This window comes from Salmo salar, chromosome ssa12 (assembly GCF_905237065.1).
Source record: "Salmo salar chromosome ssa12, Ssal_v3.1, whole genome shotgun sequence".
NCBI lineage: Eukaryota > Metazoa > Chordata > Actinopteri > Salmoniformes > Salmonidae > Salmo > Salmo salar.
Window position 1 is genome coordinate 7,167,387 of NC_059453.1, and position 22,614 is coordinate 7,190,000.

The window sequence follows — 22,614 nt, forward strand, 5'->3', positions numbered from 1 at the left end:
ATATACAGGGGGTACCGGTACAGAGTCAGTGAGGAGGCTATATACAGGGGGTACCGGTACAGAGTCAATGTGGAGGCTGTATACAGGGGGTTACCGGTACAGAGTCAATGTGGAGACTGTATACAGGGGGTTACCGGTACAGAGTCAATGTGGAGGCTGTATACAGGTGGTTACCGGTACAGAGTCAATGTGGAGACTGTATACAGGGGGTTACCGGTACAGAGTCAATGTGGAGGCTATATACAGGGGTTACCGGTACAGAGTCAATGTGGAGACTGTATACAGGGGGTTACCGGTACAGAGTCAATGTGGAGGCTGTATACAGGGGGTACCGGTACAGAGTCAATGTGGAGACTGTATACAGGGGTTACCGTGCAGAGAGTCAATGTGGAGTCTGTATACAGGGGGTACCGGTACAGAGTCAATGTGGAGACTGTATACAGGGGGGTACCGATACAGAGTCAATGTGGAGGCTATATACAGGGGGTACCGGTACAGAGTCAATGTGGAGACTGTATACAGGGGGTTACCGGTACAGAGTCAATGTGGAGGCTGTATACAGGGGGGTACCGGTACAGAGTCAATGTGGAGGCTGTATACAGGGGGTACCGGTACAGAGTCAATGTGGAGACTGTATACAGGGGGTTACCGGTACAGAGTCAATGTGGAGGCTGTATACAGGGGGTACCGGTACAGAGTCAATGTGGAGGCTGTATACAGGGGGGTACCGGTACAGAGTCAATGTGGAGGCTATATACACGGGGTTACCGGTACAGAGTCAATGTGGAGGCTGTATACAGGGGGTACCGGTACAGAGTCAATGTGGAGACTGTATACAGGGGGTTACCGGTACAGAGTCAATGTGGAGGCTATATACAGGGGTTACCGGTACAGAGTCAATGTGGAGACTGTATACAGGGGGTTACCGGTACAGAGTCAATGTGGAGGCTGTATACAGGGGGTACCGGTACAGAGTCAATGTGGAGACTGTATACAGGGGGTTACCGGTACAGAGTCAATGTGGAGGCTATATACAGGGGGTACCGGTACAGCGTCAGTGTGGAGGCTCTATACAGGGGGTACCGGTACAGAGTCAATGTGGAGGCTATATACAGGGGTTACCGGTAAAGAGTCAATGTGGAGGCTATATACAGGGGGTACCGGTACAGAGTCAATGTGGAGGCTATATACAGGGGGTTACCGGTACAGAGTCAAAATGGAGGCTATATACAGGGGTACCGGTACAGAGTCAATGTGGAGACTGTATACAGGGGGTTACCGTTACAGAGTCAATGTGGAGGCTATGTACAGGGGGGACCGGTACAGCGTCAGTGTGGAGGCTCTATACAGGGGGTACCGGTACAGAGTCAATGTGGAGGCTATATACAGGGGGTACCGGTACAGAGTCAATGTGGAGGCTATATACAGGGGGTACCGGTACAGAGTCAATGTGGAGGCTATATACAGGGGGTGCTGGTACAGAGTCAATGTGGAGACTATATACAGGGGGTACCGGTACAGAGTCAATGTGGAGGCTATATACAGGGGGTACCGGTACAGAGTCAATGTGGAGGCTATATACAGGGGGAACCGGTACAGAGTCAATGTGGAGGCTATATACAGGGGGAACCGGTACAGAGTCAATGTGCAGGGGGCACCGGTACAGAGTCAATGTGGAGGCTATATACAGGGGGTACCGGTACAGCGTCAGTGTGGAGGCTCTATACAGGGGGCACCGGTACAGCGTCAGTGTGGAGGCTCTATACAGGGGGTACCGGTACAGAGTCAGTGTGGAGGCTATATACAGGGGGTACCGGTACAGAGTCAATGTGGAGGCTATATACAGGGGGTACCGGTACAGCGTCAGTGTGGAGGCTCTATACAGGGGGTACCGGTACAGAGTCAATGTGGAGGCTATATACAGGGGGTACCAGTACAGAGTCAATGAGGAGGCTATATACAGGGGTACCGGTACAGCGTCAATGTGGAGGCTCTATACAGGGGGTACCGGTACAGAGTCAATGTGGAGGCTATATACAGGGGGTACCGGTACAGAGTCAGTGTGGAGGCTCTATACAGGGGGTACCGGTACAGCGTCAGTGTGGAGGCTCTATACAGGGGGTACCGGTACAGAGTCAATGTGGAGGCTCTATACAGGGGGCACCGGTACAGCGTCAGTGTGGAGGCTATATACATGGGGTACTGGTACAGTTTCAGTGTGGAGGCTCTATACAGGGGGTACCGGTACAGCGTCAGTGTGGAGGCTCTATACAGGGGGCACCGGTACAGCGTCAGTGTGGAGGCTATATACAGGGGGTACCGGTACAGAGTCAATGTGGAGGCTCTATACAGGGGGCACCGGTACAGCGTCAGTGTGGCGGCTATATACATGGGGGTACTGGTACAGCGTCAGTGTGGAGGCTCTATACAGGGGGCACCGGTACAGCGTCAATGTGGAGGCTCTATACAGGGGGCACCGGTACAGCGTCAATGTGGAGGCTATATACAGGGGGTACCGGTACAGCGTCAGTGTGGAGGCTCTATACAGGGGTTACCGGTACAGCGTCAATGTGGAGGCTCTATACAGGGGCCACCGGTACAGCGTCAGTGTGGAGGCTCTATACAGGGGGTACCAGTACAGCGTCAGTGTGGAGGCTCTATACAGGGGGCACCATTACAGCGTCAGTGTGGAGGCTCTATACAGGGGGCACCGGTACAGCGTCAGTGTGGAGGCTCTATACAGGGGGGTACCGGTACAGCGTCAGTGTGGAGGCTCTATACAGGGGGTACCGGTACAGCGTCAGTGTGGAGGCTATATACAGGGGGGTACCGGTACAGCATCTGTGTGGAGGCTCTATACAGGGGGTACCGGTACAGAGTCAATGTGGAGACTGTATACAGGGGGTTACCGGTACAGAGTCAATGTGGAGGCTGTATACAGGGGGTACCGGTACAGAGTCAATTTGGAGGCTGTATACAGGGGGTACCGGTACAGAGTCAATGTGGAGGCTATATACAGGGGGTACCGGTACCGAGTCAATGTGGAGACTGTATACAGGGGGTACCGGTACAGAGTCAATGTGGAGGCTATATACAGGGGGTACCGGTACAGAGTCAATGTGGAGACTATATACAGGGGGTACCGGTACAGAGTCAATGTGGAGGCTATATACAGGGGGTGCTGGTACAGAGTCAATGTGGAGACTATATACAGGGGGTACCGGTACAGAGTCAATGTGGAGGCTATATACAGGGGGTACCGGTACAGAGTCAATGTGGAGGCTATATACAGGGGTTACTGGTACAGAGTCAATGTGGAGGCTATATACAGGGGGAACCGGTACAGAGTCAATGTGCAGGGGGCACCGGTACAGAGTCAATGTGGAGGCTATATACAGGGGGTACCGGTACAGCGTCAGTGTGGAGGCTCTATACAGGGGGTACCGGTACAGAGTCAGTGTGGAGGCTATATACAGGGGGTACCGGTACAGAGTCAGTGAGGAGGCTATATACAGGGGGTACCGGTACAGCGTCAGTGTGGAGGCTCTATACAGGGGGTACCGGTACAGAGTCAATGTGGAGGCTATATACAGGGGGTACCGGTACAGAGTCAGTGAGGAGGCTATATACAGGGGGTACCGGTACAGCGTCAGTGTGGAGGCTCTATACAGGGGGTACCGGTACAGAGTCAATGTGGAGGCTATATACAGGGGGTACCGGTACAGAGTCAGTGTGGAGGCTCTATACAGGGGGTACCGGTACAGCGTCAGTGTGGAGGCTCTATACAGGGGGTACCGGTACAGAGTCAATGTGGAGGCTCTATACAGGGGGCACCGGTACAGCGTCAGTGTGGAGGCTATATACATGGGGTACTGGTACAGTTTCAGTGTGGAGGCTCTATACAGGGGGTACCGGTACAGCGTCAGTGTGGAGGCTCTATACAGGGGGCACCGGTACAGCGTCAGTGTGGAGGCTATATACAGGGGGTACCGGTACAGAGTCAATGTGGAGGCTCTATACAGGGGGCACCGGTACAGCGTCAGTGTGGCGGCTATATACATGGGGTACTGGTACAGCGTCAGTGTGGAGGCTCTATACAGGGGGCACCGGTACAGCGTCAGTGTGGAGGCTCTATACAGGGGGCACCGGTACAGCGTCAGTGTGGAGGCTATATACAGGGGGTACCGGTACAGCGTCAGTGTGGAGGCTCTATACAGGGGTTACCGGTACAGCGTCAGTGTGGAGGCTCTATACAGGGGCCACCGGTACAGCGTCAGTGTGGAGGCTCTATACAGGGGGTACCAGTACAGCGTCAGTGTGGAGGCTCTATACAGGGGGGACCATTACAGCGTCAGTGTGGAGGCTCTATACAGGGGGCACCGGTACAGCGTCAGTGTGGAGGCTCTATACAGGGGGTACCGGTACAGCGTCAGTGTGGAGGCTCTATACAGGGGGTACCGGTACAGCGTCAGTGTGGAGGCTATATACAGGGGGGTACCGGTACAGCATCTGTGTGGAGGCTCTATACAGGGGGTACCGGTACAGAGTCAATGTGGAGACTGTATACAGGGGGTTACCGGTACAGAGTCAATGTGGAGGCTGTATACAGGGGGTACCGGTACAGAGTCAATTTGGAGGCTGTATACAGGGGGTACCGGTACAGAGTCAATGTGGAGGCTATATACAGGGGGTACCGGTACCGAGTCAATGTGGAGACTGTATACAGGGGGTACCGGTACAGAGTCAATGTGGAGGCTATATACAGGGGGTACCGGTACAGAGTCAATGTGGAGACTATATACAGGGGGTGCACCGGTACAGAGTCAATGTGGAGGCTATATACAGGGGGTACCGGTACAGAGTCAATGTGGAGGCTATATACAGGGGGTACCGTGCACCGAGTCAATGTGGAGGCTATATACAGGGGGTACCGGTACAGAGTCAATGTGGAGGCTATATACAGGGGGTACCGGTACAGAGTCAATGTGGAGGCTCTATACAGGGGGTACCGGTACAGAGTCAATGTGGAGGCTATATACAGGGGGGTACTGGTACAGAGTCAATGTGGAGGCTATATACAGGGGGGTACTGGTACAGAGTCAATGTGGAGACTATATACAGGGGGTTACCGGTACAGAGTCAATGTGGAGGCTATATACAGGGTGGTACCGGTACAGAGTCAATGTAGAGGCTATATACAGGGGGTACCGGTACAGAGTCAATGTGGAGGCTGTATACAGGGGGTTACCGGTACAGAGTCAATGTGGAGACTGTATACAGGGGGTTACCGGTACAGAGTCAATGTGGAGGCTGTATACAGGTGGTTACCGGTACAGAGTCAATGTGGAGACTGTATACAGGGGGTTACCGGTACAGAGTCAATGTGGAGGCTATATACAGGGGTTACCGGTACAGAGTCAATGTGGAGACTGTATACAGGGGGTTACAGGTACAGAGTCAATGTGGAAGCTGTATACAGGGGGTACCGGTACAGAGTCAATGTGGAGACTGTATACAGGGGGTTACCGGTAGAGAGTCAATGTGGAGTCTGTATACAGGGGGTACCGGTACAGAGTCAATGTGGAGACTGTATACAGGGGGTACCGATACAGAGTCAATGTGGAGGCTATATACAGGGGGTACCGGTACAGAGTCAATGTGGAGACTGTATACAGGGGGTTACCGGTACAGAGTCAATGTGGAGGCTGTATACAGGGGGTACCGGTACAGAGTCAATGTGGAGGCTGTATACAGGGGGTACCGGTACAGAGTCAATGTGGAGGCTATATACAGGGGGTACCGGTACCGAGTCAATGTGGAGACTGTATACAGGGGGTACCGGTACAGAGTCAATGTGGAGGCTATATACAGGGGGTACCGGTACAGAGTCAATGTGGAGACTATATACAGGGGGGTACCGGTACAGAGTCAATGTGGAGGCTATATACAGGGGGTACCGGTACAGAGTCAATGTGGAGGCTATATACAGGGGGTACCGGTACCGAGTCAATGTGGAGGCTATATACAGGGGGTACCGGTACAGAGTCAATGTGGAGGCTATATACAGGGGGTACCGGTACAGAGTCAATGTGGAGGCTCTATACAGGGGGTACCGGTACAGAGTCAATGTGGAGGCTATATACAGGGGGGTACCGGTACAGAGTCAATGTGGAGGCTATATACAGGGGGGTACTGGTACAGAGTCAATGTGGAGACTATATACAGGGGGTTACCGGTACAGAGTCAATGTGGAGGCTATATACAGGGTGGTACCGGTACAGAGTCAATGTAGAGGCTATATACAGGGGGTACCGGTACAGAGTCAATGTGGAGGCTGTATACAGGGGGTTACCGGTACAGAGTCAATGTGGAGACTGTATACAGGGGGTTACCGGTACAGAGTCAATGTGGAGGCTGTATACAGGTGGTTACCGGTACAGAGTCAATGTGGAGACTGTATACAGGGGGTTACCGGTACAGAGTCAATGTGGAGGCTATATACAGGGGTTACCGGTACAGAGTCAATGTGGAGACTGTATACAGGGGGTTACCGGTACAGAGTCAATTTGGAAGCTGTATACAGGGGGTACCGGTACAGAGTCAATGTGGAGACTGTATACAGGGGGTTACCGGTAGAGAGTCAATGTGGAGTCTGTATACAGGGGGTACCGGTACAGAGTCAATGTGGAGACTGTATACAGGGGGTACCGATACAGAGTCAATGTGGAGGCTATATACAGGGGGTACCGGTACAGAGTCAATGTGGAGACTGTATACAGGGGGTTACCGGTACAGAGTCAATGTGGAGGCTGTATACAGGGGGTACCGGTACAGAGTCAATGTGGAGGCTGTATACAGGGGGTACCGGTACAGAGTCAATGTGGAGACTGTATACAGGGGGTTACCGGTACAGAGTCAATGTGGAGGCTGTATACAGGGGGTACCGGTACAGAGTCAATGTGGAGGCTGTATACAGGGGGGTACCGGTACAGAGTCAATGTGGAGGCTATATACACGGGGTTACCGGTACAGAGTCAATGTGGAGGCTGTATACAGGGGGTACCGGTACAGAGTCAATGTGGAGACTGTATACAGGGGGTTACCGGTACAGAGTCAATGTGGAGGCTATATACAGGGGTTACCGGTACAGAGTCAATGTGGAGACTGTATACAGGGGGTACCGGTACAGAGTCAATGTGGAGGCTGTATACAGGGGGTACCGGTACAGAGTCAATGTGGAGACTGTATACAGGGGGTTACCGGTACAGAGTCAATGTGGAGGCTATATACAGGGGGTACCGGTACAGCGTCAGTGTGGAGGCTCTATACAGGGGGTACCGGTACAGAGTCAATGTGGAGGCTATATACAGGGGTTACCGGTAAAGAGTCAATGTGGAGGCTATATACAGGGGGTACCGGTACAGAGTCAATGTGGAGGCTATATACAGGGGGTTACCGGTACAGAGTCAAAATGGAGGCTATATACAGGGGGTACCGGTACAGAGTCAATGTGGAGACTGTATACAGGGGGTTACCGTTACAGAGTCAATGTGGAGGCTATGTACAGGGGGGACCGGTACAGCGTCAGTGTGGAGGCTCTATACAGGGGGTACCGGTACAGAGTCAATGTGGAGGCTATATACAGGGGGTACCGGTACAGAGTCAATGTGGAGGCTATATACAGGGGGTACCGGTACAGAGTCAATGTGGAGGCTATATACAGGGGGTACCGGTACAGAGTCAATGTGGAGGCTATATACAGGGGGTGCTGGTACAGAGTCAATGTGGAGACTATATACAGGGGGTACCGGTACAGAGTCAATGTGGAGGCTATATACAGGGGGTACCGGTACAGAGTCAATGTGGAGGCTATATACAGGGGTTACTGGTACAGAGTCAATGTGGAGGCTATATACAGGGGGAACCGGTACAGAGTCAATGTGCAGGGGGCACCGGTACAGAGTCAATGTGGAGGCTATATACAGGGGGTACCGGTACAGCGTCAGTGTGGAGGCTCTATACAGGGGGCACCGGTACAGCGTCAGTGTGGAGGCTCTATACAGGGGGTACCGGTACAGAGTCAGTGTGGAGGCTATATACAGGGGGTACCGGTACAGAGTCAGTGAGGAGGCTATATACAGGGGGTACCGGTACAGCGTCAGTGTGGAGGCTCTATACAGGGGGTACCGGTACAGAGTCAATGTAGAGGCTATATACAGGGGGTACCAGTACAGAGTCAGTGAGGAGGCTATATACAGGGGGTACCGGTACAGCGTCAGTGTGGAGGCTCTATACAGGGGGTACCGGTACAGAGTCAATGTGGAGGCTATATACAGGGGGTACCGGTACAGAGTCAGTGTGGAGGCTCTATACAGGGGGTACCGGTACAGCGTCAGTGTGGAGGCTCTATACAGGGGGTACCGGTACAGAGTCAATGTGGAGGCTCTATACAGGGGGCACCGGTACAGCGTCAGTGTGGAGGCTATATACATGGGGTACTGGTACAGTTTCAGTGTGGAGGCTCTATACAGGGGGTACCGGTACAGCGTCAGTGTGGAGGCTCTATACAGGGGGCACCGGTACAGCGTCAGTGTGGAGGCTATATACAGGGGGTACCGGTACAGAGTCAATGTGGAGGCTCTATACAGGGGGCACCGGTACAGCGTCAGTGTGGCGGCTATATACATGGGGTACTGGTACAGCGTCAGTGTGGAGGCTCTATACAGGGGGTACCGGTACAGCGTCAGTGTGGAGGCTCTATACAGGGGGCACCGGTACAGCGTCAGTGTGGAGGCTATATACAGGGGGTACCGGTACAGCGTCAGTGTGGAGGCTCTATACAGGGGTTACCGGTACAGCGTCAGTGTGGAGGCTCTATACAGGGGCCACCGGTACAGCGTCAGTGTGGAGGCTCTATACAGGGGGTACCAGTACAGCGTCAGTGTGGAGGCTCTATACAGGGGGCACCATTACAGCGTCAGTGTGGAGGCTCTATACAGGGGGCACCGGTACAGCGTCAGTGTGGAGGCTCTATACAGGGGGGGTACCGGTACAGCGTCAGTGTGGAGGCTCTATACAGGGGGTACCGGTACAGCGTCAGTGTGGAGGCTATATACAGGGGGGTACCGGTACAGCATCTGTGTGGAGGCTCTATACAGGGGGTACCGGTACAGAGTCAATGTGGAGACTGTATACAGGGGGTTACCGGTACAGAGTCAATGTGGAGGCTGTATACAGGGGGTACCGGTACAGAGTCAATTTGGAGGCTGTATACAGGGGGTACCGGTACAGAGTCAATGTGGAGGCTATATACAGGGGGTACCGGTACCGAGTCAATGTGGAGACTGTATACAGGGGGTACCGGTACAGAGTCAATGTGGAGGCTATATACAGGGGGTACCGGTACAGAGTCAATGTGGAGACTATATACAGGGGGGTACCGGTACAGAGTCAATGTGGAGGCTATATACAGGGGGTACCGGTACAGAGTCAATGTGGAGGCTATATACAGGGGGTACCGGTACCGAGTCAATGTGGAGGCTATATACAGGGGGTACCGGTACAGAGTCAATGTGGAGGCTATATACAGGGGGTACCGGTACAGAGTCAATGTGGAGGCTCTATACAGGGGGTACCGGTACAGAGTCAATGTGGAGGCTATATACAGGGGGGTACTGGTACAGAGTCAATGTGGAGGCTATATACAGGGGGGTACTGGTACAGAGTCAATGTGGAGACTATATACAGGGGGTTACCGGTACAGAGTCAATGTGGAGGCTATATACAGGGTGGTACCGGTACAGAGTCAATGTAGAGGCTATATACAGGGGGTACCGGTACAGAGTCAATGTGGAGGCTGTATACAGGGGGTTACCGGTACAGAGTCAATGTGGAGACTGTATACAGGGGGTTACCGGTACAGAGTCAATGTGGAGGCTGTATACAGGTGGTTACCGGTACAGAGTCAATGTGGAGACTGTATACAGGGGGTTACCGGTACAGAGTCAATGTGGAGGCTATATACAGGGGTTACCGGTACAGAGTCAATGTGGAGACTGTATACAGGGGGTTACAGGTACAGAGTCAATGTGGAAGCTGTATACAGGGGGTACCGGTACAGAGTCAATGTGGAGACTGTATACAGGGGGTTACCGGTAGAGAGTCAATGTGGAGTCTGTATACAGGGGGTACCGGTACAGAGTCAATGTGGAGACTGTATACAGGGGGTACCGATACAGAGTCAATGTGGAGGCTATATACAGGGGGTACCGGTACAGAGTCAATGTGGAGACTGTATACAGGGGGTTACCGGTACAGAGTCAATGTGGAGGCTGTATACAGGGGGTACCGGTACAGAGTCAATGTGGAGGCTGTATACAGGGGGTACCGGTACAGAGTCAATGTGGAGACTGTATACAGGGGGTTACCGGTACAGAGTCAATGTGGAGGCTGTATACAGGGGGTACCGGTACAGAGTCAATGTGGAGGCTATATACACGGGGTTACCGGTACAGAGTCAATGTGGAGGCTGTATACAGGGGGTACCGGTACAGAGTCAATGTGGAGACTGTATACAGGGGGTTACCGGTACAGAGTCAATGTGGAGGCTATATACAGGGGTTACCGGTACAGAGTCAATGTGGAGACTGTATACAGGGGGTTACCGGTACAGAGTCAATGTGGAGGCTGTATACAGGGGGTACCGGTACAGAGTCAATGTGGAGACTGTATACAGGGGGTTACCGGTACAGAGTCAATGTGGAGGCTATATACAGGGGGTACCGGTACAGCGTCAGTGTGGAGGCTCTATACAGGGGGGTACCGGTACAGAGTCAATGTGGAGGCTATATACAGGGGTTACCGGTAAAGAGTCAATGTGGAGGCTATATACAGGGGGTACCGGTACAGAGTCAATGTGGAGGCTATATACAGGGGGTTACCGGTACAGAGTCAAAATGGAGGCTATATACAGGGGGTACCGGTACAGAGTCAATGTGGAGACTGTATACAGGGGGTTACCGTTACAGAGTCAATGTGGAGGCTATGTACAGGGGGTACCGGTACAGCGTCAGTGTGGAGGCTCTATACAGGGGGTACCGGTACAGAGTCAATGTGGAGGCTATATACAGGGGGTACCGGTACAGAGTCAATGTGGAGGCTATATACAGGGGGTACCGGTACAGAGTCAATGTGGAGGCTATATACAGGGGGTACCGGTACAGAGTCAATGTGGAGGCTATATACAGGGGGTGCTGGTACAGAGTCAATGTGGAGACTATATACAGGGGGTACCGGTACAGAGTCAATGTGGAGGCTATATACAGGGGGTACCGGTACAGAGTCAATGTGGAGGCTATATACAGGGGTTACTGGTACAGAGTCAATGTGGAGGCTATATACAGGGGGAACCGGTACAGAGTCAATGTGCAGGGGGCACCGGTACAGAGTCAATGTGGAGGCTATATACAGGGGGTACCGGTACAGCGTCAGTGTGGAGGCTCTATACAGGGGGCACCGGTACAGCGTCAGTGTGGAGGCTCTATACAGGGGGTACCGGTACAGAGTCAGTGTGGAGGCTATATACAGGGGGTACCGGTACAGAGTCAGTGAGGAGGCTATATACAGGGGGGTACCGGTACAGCGTCAGTGTGGAGGCTCTATACAGGGGGGTACCGGTACAGAGTCAATGTGGAGGCTATATACAGGGGGTACCGGTACAGAGTCAGTGAGGAGGCTATATACAGGGGGTACCGGTACAGCGTCAGTGTGGAGGCTCTATACAGGGGGTACCGGTACAGAGTCAATGTGGAGGCTATATACAGGGGGTACCGGTACAGAGTCAGTGTGGAGGCTCTATACAGGGGTACCGGTACAGCGTCAGTGTGGAGGCTCTATACAGGGGGTACCGGTACAGAGTCAATGTGGAGGCTCTATACAGGGGGCACCGGTACAGCGTCAGTGTGGAGGCTATATACATGGGGTACTGGTACAGTTTCAGTGTGGAGGCTCTATACAGGGGGTACCGGTACAGCGTCAGTGTGGAGGCTCTATACAGGGGGCACCGGTACAGCGTCAGTGTGGAGGCTATATACAGGGGGTACCGGTACAGAGTCAATGTGGAGGCTCTATACAGGGGGCACCGGTACAGCGTCAGTGTGGCGGCTATATACATGGGGTACTGGTACAGCGTCAGTGTGGAGGCTCTATACAGGGGGTACCGGTACAGCGTCAGTGTGGAGGCTCTATACAGGGGGCACCGGTACAGCGTCAGTGTGGAGGCTATATACAGGGGGTACCGGTACAGCGTCAGTGTGGAGGCTCTATACAGGGGTTACCGGTACAGCGTCAGTGTGGAGGCTCTATACAGGGGCCACCGGTACAGCGTCAGTGTGGAGGATCTATACAGGGGGTACCAGTACAGCGTCAGTGTGGAGGCTCTATACAGGGGGCACCATTACAGCGTCAGTGTGGAGGCTCTATACAGGGGGCACCGGTACAGCGTCAGTGTGGAGGCTCTATACAGGGGGGTACCGGTACAGCGTCAGTGTGGAGGCTCTATACAGGGGGTACCGGTACAGCGTCAGTGTGGAGGCTATATACAGGGGGGTACCGGTACAGCATCTGTGTGGAGGCTCTATACAGGGGGTACCGGTACAGAGTCAATGTGGAGGCTCTATACAGGGGGCACCGGTACAGCATCAGTGTGCGGGGATACAGGTTAGAGGTAATTTGTACATGTCGGTGGGGGCGAAGTTACTATGCATAGATAATAACCAGCAAGTAGCAGCAGTGTACAATAGGGATGAGGGATCAATTTAAATTGTCCGGTGGCGATTTTATGAAATGATCAGCAGTCTAATGGCTTGGGGGGTAGAAGCTGTTGAGGAGCCTTTTGGTCCTAGACTTGGCGCTCCGGTACCTTGTGTGACTGGAGTCTGGACAATTTTATGGGCTTTCCTCTGACACCACCTATTATATAGGTCCTGGATGGCAGGAAGCTTGGCCCCAGTGATGTACTGGGCCGTTCTCACTACCCTGTGTTGCGCCTTACGGTCGGATGCCGAGAAGTTTCCATACCAGGCGGTGATGCAACCGGTCAAGATGCTCTCGATGGTGCAGCTGTAGAACGTTTTGAGGATCTGGGGACCCATGTCAAATATTTTCAGTCCAGGGTCCAGTTGCAGAAGGAGGTGTTTAGTCCCAGAGTCCTTAGCTTAGTGATGAGCTTCGTGGGCACTATGGTGTTGAACGCTGAGCTGTAGTCAATGAACAGCATTCTCACAGAAGTGTTCCTTTTGTTCAGGTGAGAAAGGGCAGTGTGGAGTGCGATTGAGATTGCCTCTGTTGGGGCGGTTTGCGAATTGGAGTGGGTCTAGGGTATCCGGGAGGAGGCTGTTGATGTGAGCCATGACCAGCCTTTTAAAGCACTTTGTGGCTACCGACGTGAGTCCCATGGGGTGGTAATCATTTAGGCAGGTTATCTTCGCTTCCTTGGGCACAGGGACTATGTTGGTTTGCTTGAAACATGTAGGTATTACAGACTCTGTCAGGGAAAAATGTCAGTGAAGAAATGTTGAAAATGTCAGTGAAGACACTTGACAGTTGGTCTGTGTATGCTTTGAGTACACGTCCTGGTAATCCGTCTGGCCCAGTAGCTTTGTAAATGTTGACCTGTTTAAAGGTTTTGCTCACATCGACTACCGAGAGCATTATCACACAGTCATCCAGAACAGCTGGTGGTCTCGTGCATGCTTCAGTGTTGCTTGCCTCGAAGCGAGCATAAAAGGCATTTGGCTCATCTGGTAGGCTCGCGTCAATGGGCAGCTCGCGTCAGGGTTTCTCTTTGTAGTCCGTAATAGTTTACAAGCCCTGCCACATCTGACGAGCATCAGAGCCGGTGTAGTAGGATTCAATCTTTCTCCTGTATTGACGCTTTGCGCTTTGTGGCAGCTCTAGCCAAATAAGTAAAAAAATATGTTACGCAAAAAAATAACAAAATAGTACAATTGGTTGGGAGAATATAAAACGTCAGCCATGTTCTTCAGCGCCATCTGTGGTGTGTGTGTGTGGTGTGTGTGTGTGTGTGTGTGTGTGTGTGAGGTGTGTGTGAGGTGTGTGTGTGTGTGTGTGTGTGTGTGTGTGTGTGTGTGTGTGTGTGTGTGTGTGTGTGTGTGTGTGTGTGTGTGTGTGTGTGTGTGTGTGTGTGTGTGTGTGTGTGTGTGTGTGTGTGTGTGTGTGAGGTGTGTGTGTGTGTGTGTGTGTGTGTGAGGTGTGTGTGTGTGTGTGTGTGTGTGTGTGTGTGTGTGTGTGTGTGTGTGTGTGTGTGTGAAATGTGTGAGGTGTGTGTGTGTGTGTTAGGTTTATGTGTGTTCAGCTCCACACCTGCTATACACACCAACATCCCCAACATCTACAGGTCTCTGTGTTTATATGGTCTGAATGGCTCCTCCCTCTCTCCCCCAGGCACCCCTGGTTCGCCCATGGAGATGTCAGTCACCAAGTCCTCCTCAGCGCTGACCATTCATTGGTCGGAGGGAGACGCGGGGGCGGGACCTGTCATAGGTTACATCATCGAGGCTCGTCCCTCAGGTGAGCAAGCGAATGTGTGTCTGTGGTGTGTGTGTGTGTGTGTGTGTGTGTGTGTGTGTGTGTGTGTGTGTGTGTGTGTGTGTGTGTGTGTGTGTGTGTGTGTGTGTGGTGTCTGTCGAGTGTCTGTAGTGTGTGTGTGTGTGTGTGTGTGGTGTTTCTGTGGTGTGTGTGTGTGTGTGTGTGTGTGTGTGTGTGTGTGTGTGTGTGTGTGTGTGTGTGTGTGTGTGTGTGTGTGTGTGTGTGTGTGTGTGTGTGTGTGTGTGTGTGTGTGGTGTGTCTGTGGTGTATGTGGTTTGTGTGTGTGTGTGTGCGTGTGTGGGTGTGGTGTCTGTCGAGTGTCTGTAGTGTGTGTGTGGTGTGTGTGTATGCGGTGTGTTTGTGGTGTCTGTGGTGTGTGGTGTGTGTGTGTGTGGTGTCTTTGGTGTGTGTGGCGTGTGTGTGTGTGTGTGTGTGTGTGTGTGTGTGTGTGTGTGTGTGTGTGTGTGTGTGTGTGTGTGTGTGTGTGTGTGTGTGTGTGTGTGTGTGTGTGGTGCCTGTGGGGTGTCTGTAGTGTGTGTGTGGTGTGTGTGTGTGTATGCGGTGTGTTTGTGGTGATTTGGTGTGTGTGAATGTGTGGTGTGTCTGTGGTTTATGTGGAGTGTGTGTGGTGTCTCCTCTCTTCCCTCTCCTTCTCTCTTTCCTGTCCTTCTCTCTTCCCTCTCCTTCTCTCTTTCCTGTTTCTCTCTTTCCTCTCCTTCTCTCTTTCCTCTCCTTCTCTCTTTCCTCTCCTTCTCTCTTTCCTCTCCTTCTCTCTTTCCTCTCCTTCTCTCTTTTCTCTCCTTCTCTCTTTCCTCTCCTTCTCTCTTTCCTCTCCTTCTCTCTTTCCTCTCCTTCTCTCTTCCCTCTCCTTCTCTCTTTCCTGTTTCTCTCTTTCCTCTCCTTCTCTCTTTCCTCTCCTTCTCTCTTTCCTCTCCTTCTCTCTTCCCTCTCCTTCTCTCTTCCCTCTCCTTCTCTCTTTCCTCTCCTTCTCTCTTTCCTCTCCTTCCATCTTCCCTCTCCTTCTCTCTTTCCTCTTCTTCTATCACTAATGATATTTACACTTCCTTTTACATTCTCTCACTACCCTCCATTTTTCTCTCCCTTCCTTCTCTCTCTCCCTCTCACTCTCCCCCTCACTTTCCCCCCTCTCTCTCCCCCGTCTCTCTCTCTCTTCAGATGAAGGTATGTGGGACTCGTTTGTCAGGCTCCTCCCCCCCAGCAGTAGGTCAGTAACCGTGGAGATGGACCGTCTGAGGTCAGGGGTTGGATATGAGTTCCGTGTCATCGCTGTCAATCGCTACGGTTATGGAGAACCCAGCACGCCATCCACCGCGCTCGCTGGTAAACATACACACAGACACACAGGCCTGACACACAGACACACTCACAGTCTCTGTGTTAACACTGTGCTGCCATCTAGTGTCAGACTGAAGCAGCGCCAGCTGTAACAGTATCAACAACATCCTGTCACCAGACTGGTTATAAAGGCCTTCATAACAGTGATATGTCTCCGTCCTGTCACCAGACTGGTTATAAAGGCCTTCATAACAGTGATATGTCTCCATCCTGTCACCAGACTGGTTATAAAGGCCTTCATAACAGTGATATGTCTCCGTCCTGTCACCAGACTGGTTATAAAGGCCTTCATAACAGTGATATGTGTGTCCATAGCGCTGTGGGACTGAAGCAGCTGTAACAGTATCAACAGCATCCTGTCACCAGACTGGTTATAAAGGCCTTCATAACAGTGATATGTCTCCATCCTGTCACCAGACTGGTTATAAAGGCCTTCATAACAGTGATATGTCTCCATCCTGTCACCAGACTGGTTATAAAGGCCTTCATAACAGTGATATAATGTCTCCATAGCGTTGTGGGACCGTCCCTTCTATGAGGAGTGGTGGTTCCTGTTGGTCCTGTCTCTGATTGGTCTGATCGTGGTCCTCATGTTGGTGTTCAGCCTCCTGCTGCACGGACACAACCAGCAGTACAGGAGCTGCAGCTCAGGTACACACCTACTACACACCTACTACACCCCTACACGTCTACTACACTACTACACACCTACTACACACCTACTACACACCTACACACCTACTACACACCTACACACCCACTACACACCTACTACACACCTACTACACTACTACACACCTACTACACACCTACTACACACCTACAACACACCTACTACACACCTACTGCACACCTACTGCACACCTACTACACTACTACACACCTACTACACACCTACTACACACCTACTACACTACTACACACCTACTACACACCTACACACCTACTACACTACTACACACCTACTACACACCTACTACACACCTACTACACCCCTACACGTCTACTACACACCTACTACACACCTACTACACACCTACTACACACCTACACACCTACTACACACCTACTACACATCTACAACACACCAACTACACACCTACTACACTACTACACACCTACTACACACCTACTACACACCTACTACACTACTACACACCTACTACACACCTACTACACTACTACACACCTACTACACACCTACAACACATCTACTACACACCTACTACACACCTACTACACACCTACTACACTACTACACACCTACTACACACCTACTACACACCTACACACCTACTACACTACTACACACCTAATACACACCTACTACACACCTACTACACACCTACTACACTACTACACACCTACTACACACCTACTACACACCTACACACCTACTACACTACTACACACCTAATACACACCTACTACACACCTACTACACACCTACTACACTACTACACACCTACTACACACCTACTACACACCTACACACCTACTACACTACTACACACCTACTACACACCTACTACACACCTACACCACACCTACTACACACCTACTACACACCTAATACACACCTACTACACACCTACACACCTACTACTACACACCTACTACACACCTACTACACTACTACACACCTACTACACACCTACTACACACCTACACACCTACTACACTACTACACACCTAATACACGCCTACTACACACCTACTACACACCTACTACACTACTACACACCTACTACACACCTACTACACACCTACACACCTACTACACTACTACACACCTACTACACACCTACTACACACCTACACCACACCTACTACACACCTACTACACACCTAATACACACCTACTACACACCTACACACCTACTACACACCTACTACACACCTACTACACCCCTACACGTCTACTACACTACTACACACCTACTACACACCTACTACACACCTACTACACACCTACTACACACCTACACACCTACTACACACCTACTACACACCTACTACACTACTACACACCTACTACACACCTACAACACACCAACTGCACACCTACTACACACCTACTGCACACCTACTACACTACTACACACCTACTACACACCTACTACACACCTACAACACACCTACTACACACCTACTGCACACCTACTACACACCTACTGCACACCTACTACACACCTACTACACACCTACAACACACCAACTACACACCTACTACACTACTACACACCTACTACACACCTACTACACACCTACTACACTACTACACACCTACTACACACCTACTACACTACTACACACCTACTACACACCTACAACACATCTACTACACACCTACTACACACCTACTACACACCTACTACACACCTATTACACTACTACACACCTACTACACACCTACTACACACCTACACACCTACTACACTTCTACACACCTAATACACACCTACTACACACCTACTACACACCTACTACACTACTACACACCTACTACACACCTACTACACACCTACAACACACCTACTACACACCTACTGCACACCTACTGCACACCTACTACACTACTACACACCTACTACACACCTACTACACACCTACTACACTACTACACACCTACTACACACCTACACACCTACTACACTACTACACACCTACTACACACCTACTACACACCTACTACACCCCTACACGTCTACTACACACCTACTACACACCTACTACACACCTACTACACACCTACACACCTACTACACACCTACTACACACCTACAACACACCAACTACACACCTACTACACTACTACACACCTACTACACACCTACTACACACCTACTACACTACTACACACCTACTACACACCTACTACACTACTACACACCTACTACACACCTACAACACATCTACTACACACCTACTACACACCTACTACACACCTACTACACTACTACACACCTACTACACACCTACTACACACCTACACACCTACTACACTACTACACACCTAATACACACCTACTACACACCTACACACCTACTACACTACTACACACCTACTACACACCTACTAGACACCTACTAGACACCTACTACACTACTACACACCTACTACACACCTACTACACACCTACACCACACCTACTACACACCTACTACACACCTAATACACACCTACTACACACCTACACACCTACTACACACCTACTACACACCTACACACCTACTACACACCTACTACACACCTACTACACCCCTACACGTCTACTACACTACTACACACCTACTACACACCTACTACACACCTACTACACACCTACTACACACCTACTACACTACTACACACCTACTACACACCTACAACACACCAACTGCACACCTACTACACACCTACTGCACACCTACTACACTACTACACACCTACTACACACCTACTACACACCTACTACACTACTACACACCTACTACACACCTACTACACTACTACACACCTACTACACACCTACTACACTACAACACACCTACTACACACCTACTACACACCTACTACACACCTACAACACACCTACTACACTACTACACACCTACTACACACCTACTACACACCTACACACCTACTACACACCTACTACACACCTACTACACACCTACACACCTAATACACACCTAATACACACCTACAACACACCTACTACACACCTACTACACACCTACTACACACCTACACACCTACACACACCTCACACACCTACACACACTTCACACACACCTACACACCTCACACACACCAAACACACACCTCACACACCTACACACACCTACACTACTCACACACCTACACACCTCACACACACCAAACACACACCTCACACACCTACACACACCTCACACACACCTACACACCTCACACACACCAAACACACACCTCACACACCTACACACACCTGCACACCTCACACACACCTACACACCTCACACACCTACACACACCTACACACCTCACACACACCTAACACACTGTCTGTCTGTCTGTCTCTTTGGTCTGCAGCAGCATATTCTACTTCTTTGTCATGTTGTTGTGTCTGTTTGTATAGTAACAAACGAAGGGTTTCACATAGAAACATGTCTTCTGGGTGTAGAGGGGCTCCTAGTGAGTGTCTGTGTTTTTAAAATTGTATTTAACCTTTATTTAACAAGGCAAGTCAGTTAAGAACAAATTCTTATTTTTATGACGGCCTAGGAACAGTGGGTTAACTGTCTTGTTCAGGGGCAGGATGACAGATTTTTACCTTGTCAGCTCGGAGATTCGATCCAGCAACCTTTCGGTTACTGGCCAATCTCTCCACCCCCTACGCTACCTGCCCCCCCCCCACACTCTAACCCCTAGGCTACCTGCCCCCCCACTCTAACCACTAGGCTACCTGCCCCCCCCACTCTAACCCCTAGGCTCCCTGCCCCCCCCCCCCACTCTAACCCCTAGGCTACCTGCCCCCCACTCTAACCACTAGGCTACCTGCCCCCCCACTCTAACCCCTAGGCTCCCTGCCCCCCCACTCTAACCCCTAGGCTACCTGCCCCCCACTCTAACCACTAGGCTACCTGCCCCCCCCCACTCTAACCACTAGACTACCTGCCCCCCACTCTAACCACTAGACTACCTGCCCCCCCTCCACTCTAACCATTAGGCTACCTGCCCCCCCTCCACTCTAACCACTAGGCTACCTGCCCCCCACTCTAACCACTAGACTACCTGCCCCCCCCACTCTAACCACTAGACTACCTGCCCCCCCTCCACTCTAACCACTAGGCTACCTGCCCCCCACTCTAACCACTAGACTACCTGCCCCCCCCTCCACTCTAACCACTAAGCTACCTGCCGCCCCCCCCCACTCTAACCCCTAGGCTACCTGCCCCCCACTCTAACCACTAGGCTACCTGCCCCCCCCCCACTCTAACCCCTAGGCTCCCTGCCCCCCCACTCTAACCCCTAGGCTACCTGCCCCCCCACTCTAACCACTAGGCTACCTGCCCCCCCACTCTAACCACTAGACTACCTGCCCCCCACTCTAACCACTAGACTACCTGCCCCCCCTCCACTCTAACCATTAGGCTACCTGCCCTCCCTCCACTCTAACCACTAGGCTACCTGCCCCCCCACTCTAACCACTAGACTACCTGCCCCCCCTCCACTCTAACCACTAGGCTACCTGCCCCCCACTCTAACCACTAGACTACCTGCCCCCCCCTCCACTCTAACCACTAGGCTACCTGCCGCCCCCCCACTCTAACCACTAGTCTACCTGCCCCCCCCCACTCTAACCACTAGTCTACCTGCCCCCCCCACTCTAACCACTAGTCTACCTGCCCCCCCCACTCTAACCACTAGGCTACCTGCCCCCCCCACTCTAACCACTAGTCTACCTGCCCCCCCCACTCTAACCACTAGGCTACCTGCCCCCCCCACTCTAACCACTAGGCTACCTGCCCCCCCACTCTAACCACTAGGCTACCTGCCCCCCCCCCACTCTAACCACTAGTCTACCTGCCCCCCCTGTGTTTCTGACTGTTTTCTGTCTCCTAGTGAGTGTCTGTGTCCTCCTTCATACCAAAGTGAATAACACTCTGGGCCAAACCATGGGTCACGTTGGGACACCCTTGTAATCTGTTACCACGGAAACCCTGGCAACCACCAGAGAAGAGAGAGGGATGAATGGAGAGGAGAGGGGAAGAGAAGAGAGAGGGAAAGAAAATTGTTTATTTCACTTTCGTTTATTATCTACTTCACTTGCTTTGGCAATGTAAACATATTTCCCATGCCAATAAATCCCCTTGAATTGAATTGAATTGAATTGAATTGAATTGAGAGGGAAAGAGGGGGGTCTGAAGAGGAGGACAAGATGTGAGAGGGAAGAAAGTCCTCACACTTGACTTCTTCTGTTTCCCTAGAAAACTTGCTTGTTGTTTTCTTGTTGTTAACAGAGTTTATCTCTCTCTCCTCTTTCCCTCTCTGTCTCTCTCTCTCTCTCTCTGTCTCTCTCTCTCTCTCGCTCAGGAAAGCATGTGTCTACGGTGGAGGAGTCTGTAACCCTGGACAACGGAGGATTCACAGCTCTGGAACTCAACAGCAGAACTCTGAACAACAAGAGCACCTTCCACAAGAAGAATGGAACTAGGTAGAGTGATGGAGAAAGGGAGGGAGGAGAAAAGAGAGGGGAGGGAGGAGAGGAGAGAGGGGAGGGAGGGAGGAGAGGAGAGAAGGGCGGGAGAGGGATGGGTGGGTGGGGGGAGACAGAGAAAGAGACAGAGAGAGAGAGAGACAGAGAGAGACAGAGAGAGACAGAGAGAGACAGAGAAACAGAGAGAGACAGAGAGAGAGAGAGAGAGAGAGAGAGACAGAAATAGAGAGACAGAAATAGAGAGAGACAGAGAGAGAGAGAGAGAGAGACAGACAGAGGGAGACGGAGAGCGAGAGACAGAGACAGAGAGAGATTGCTTTTGTAAAGCACTGTTTGGAGGATACAGACAGTGGATGTCAACTATATAAAAGTTAAGACCAGACAAAGAAGAGACGGAAAACATGAGCCTGATTTAGCCCACTGCAGTGAGAGATTAAAACTGATTTAGCCTCTTACATCTAGACGT

The 22,614-nt window shown here is 51.5% G+C and overlaps 1 protein-coding gene across 1 annotated transcript in view; it reads left to right on the forward strand.

Moving 5' to 3' along the window:
* The window catches only part of LOC106593331 (protein sidekick-1), a 607,750-nt gene that overhangs the window by 580,298 nt on the left and 4,838 nt on the right, over window positions 1–22,614 (forward strand). Inside the window, 4 exon segments of the mRNA XM_045692043.1 lie at window positions 14,464–14,589; window positions 15,784–15,948; window positions 16,477–16,614; window positions 22,025–22,145. Coding sequence (XP_045547999.1) covers window positions 14,464–14,589; window positions 15,784–15,948; window positions 16,477–16,614; window positions 22,025–22,145 — 550 coding nt within the window.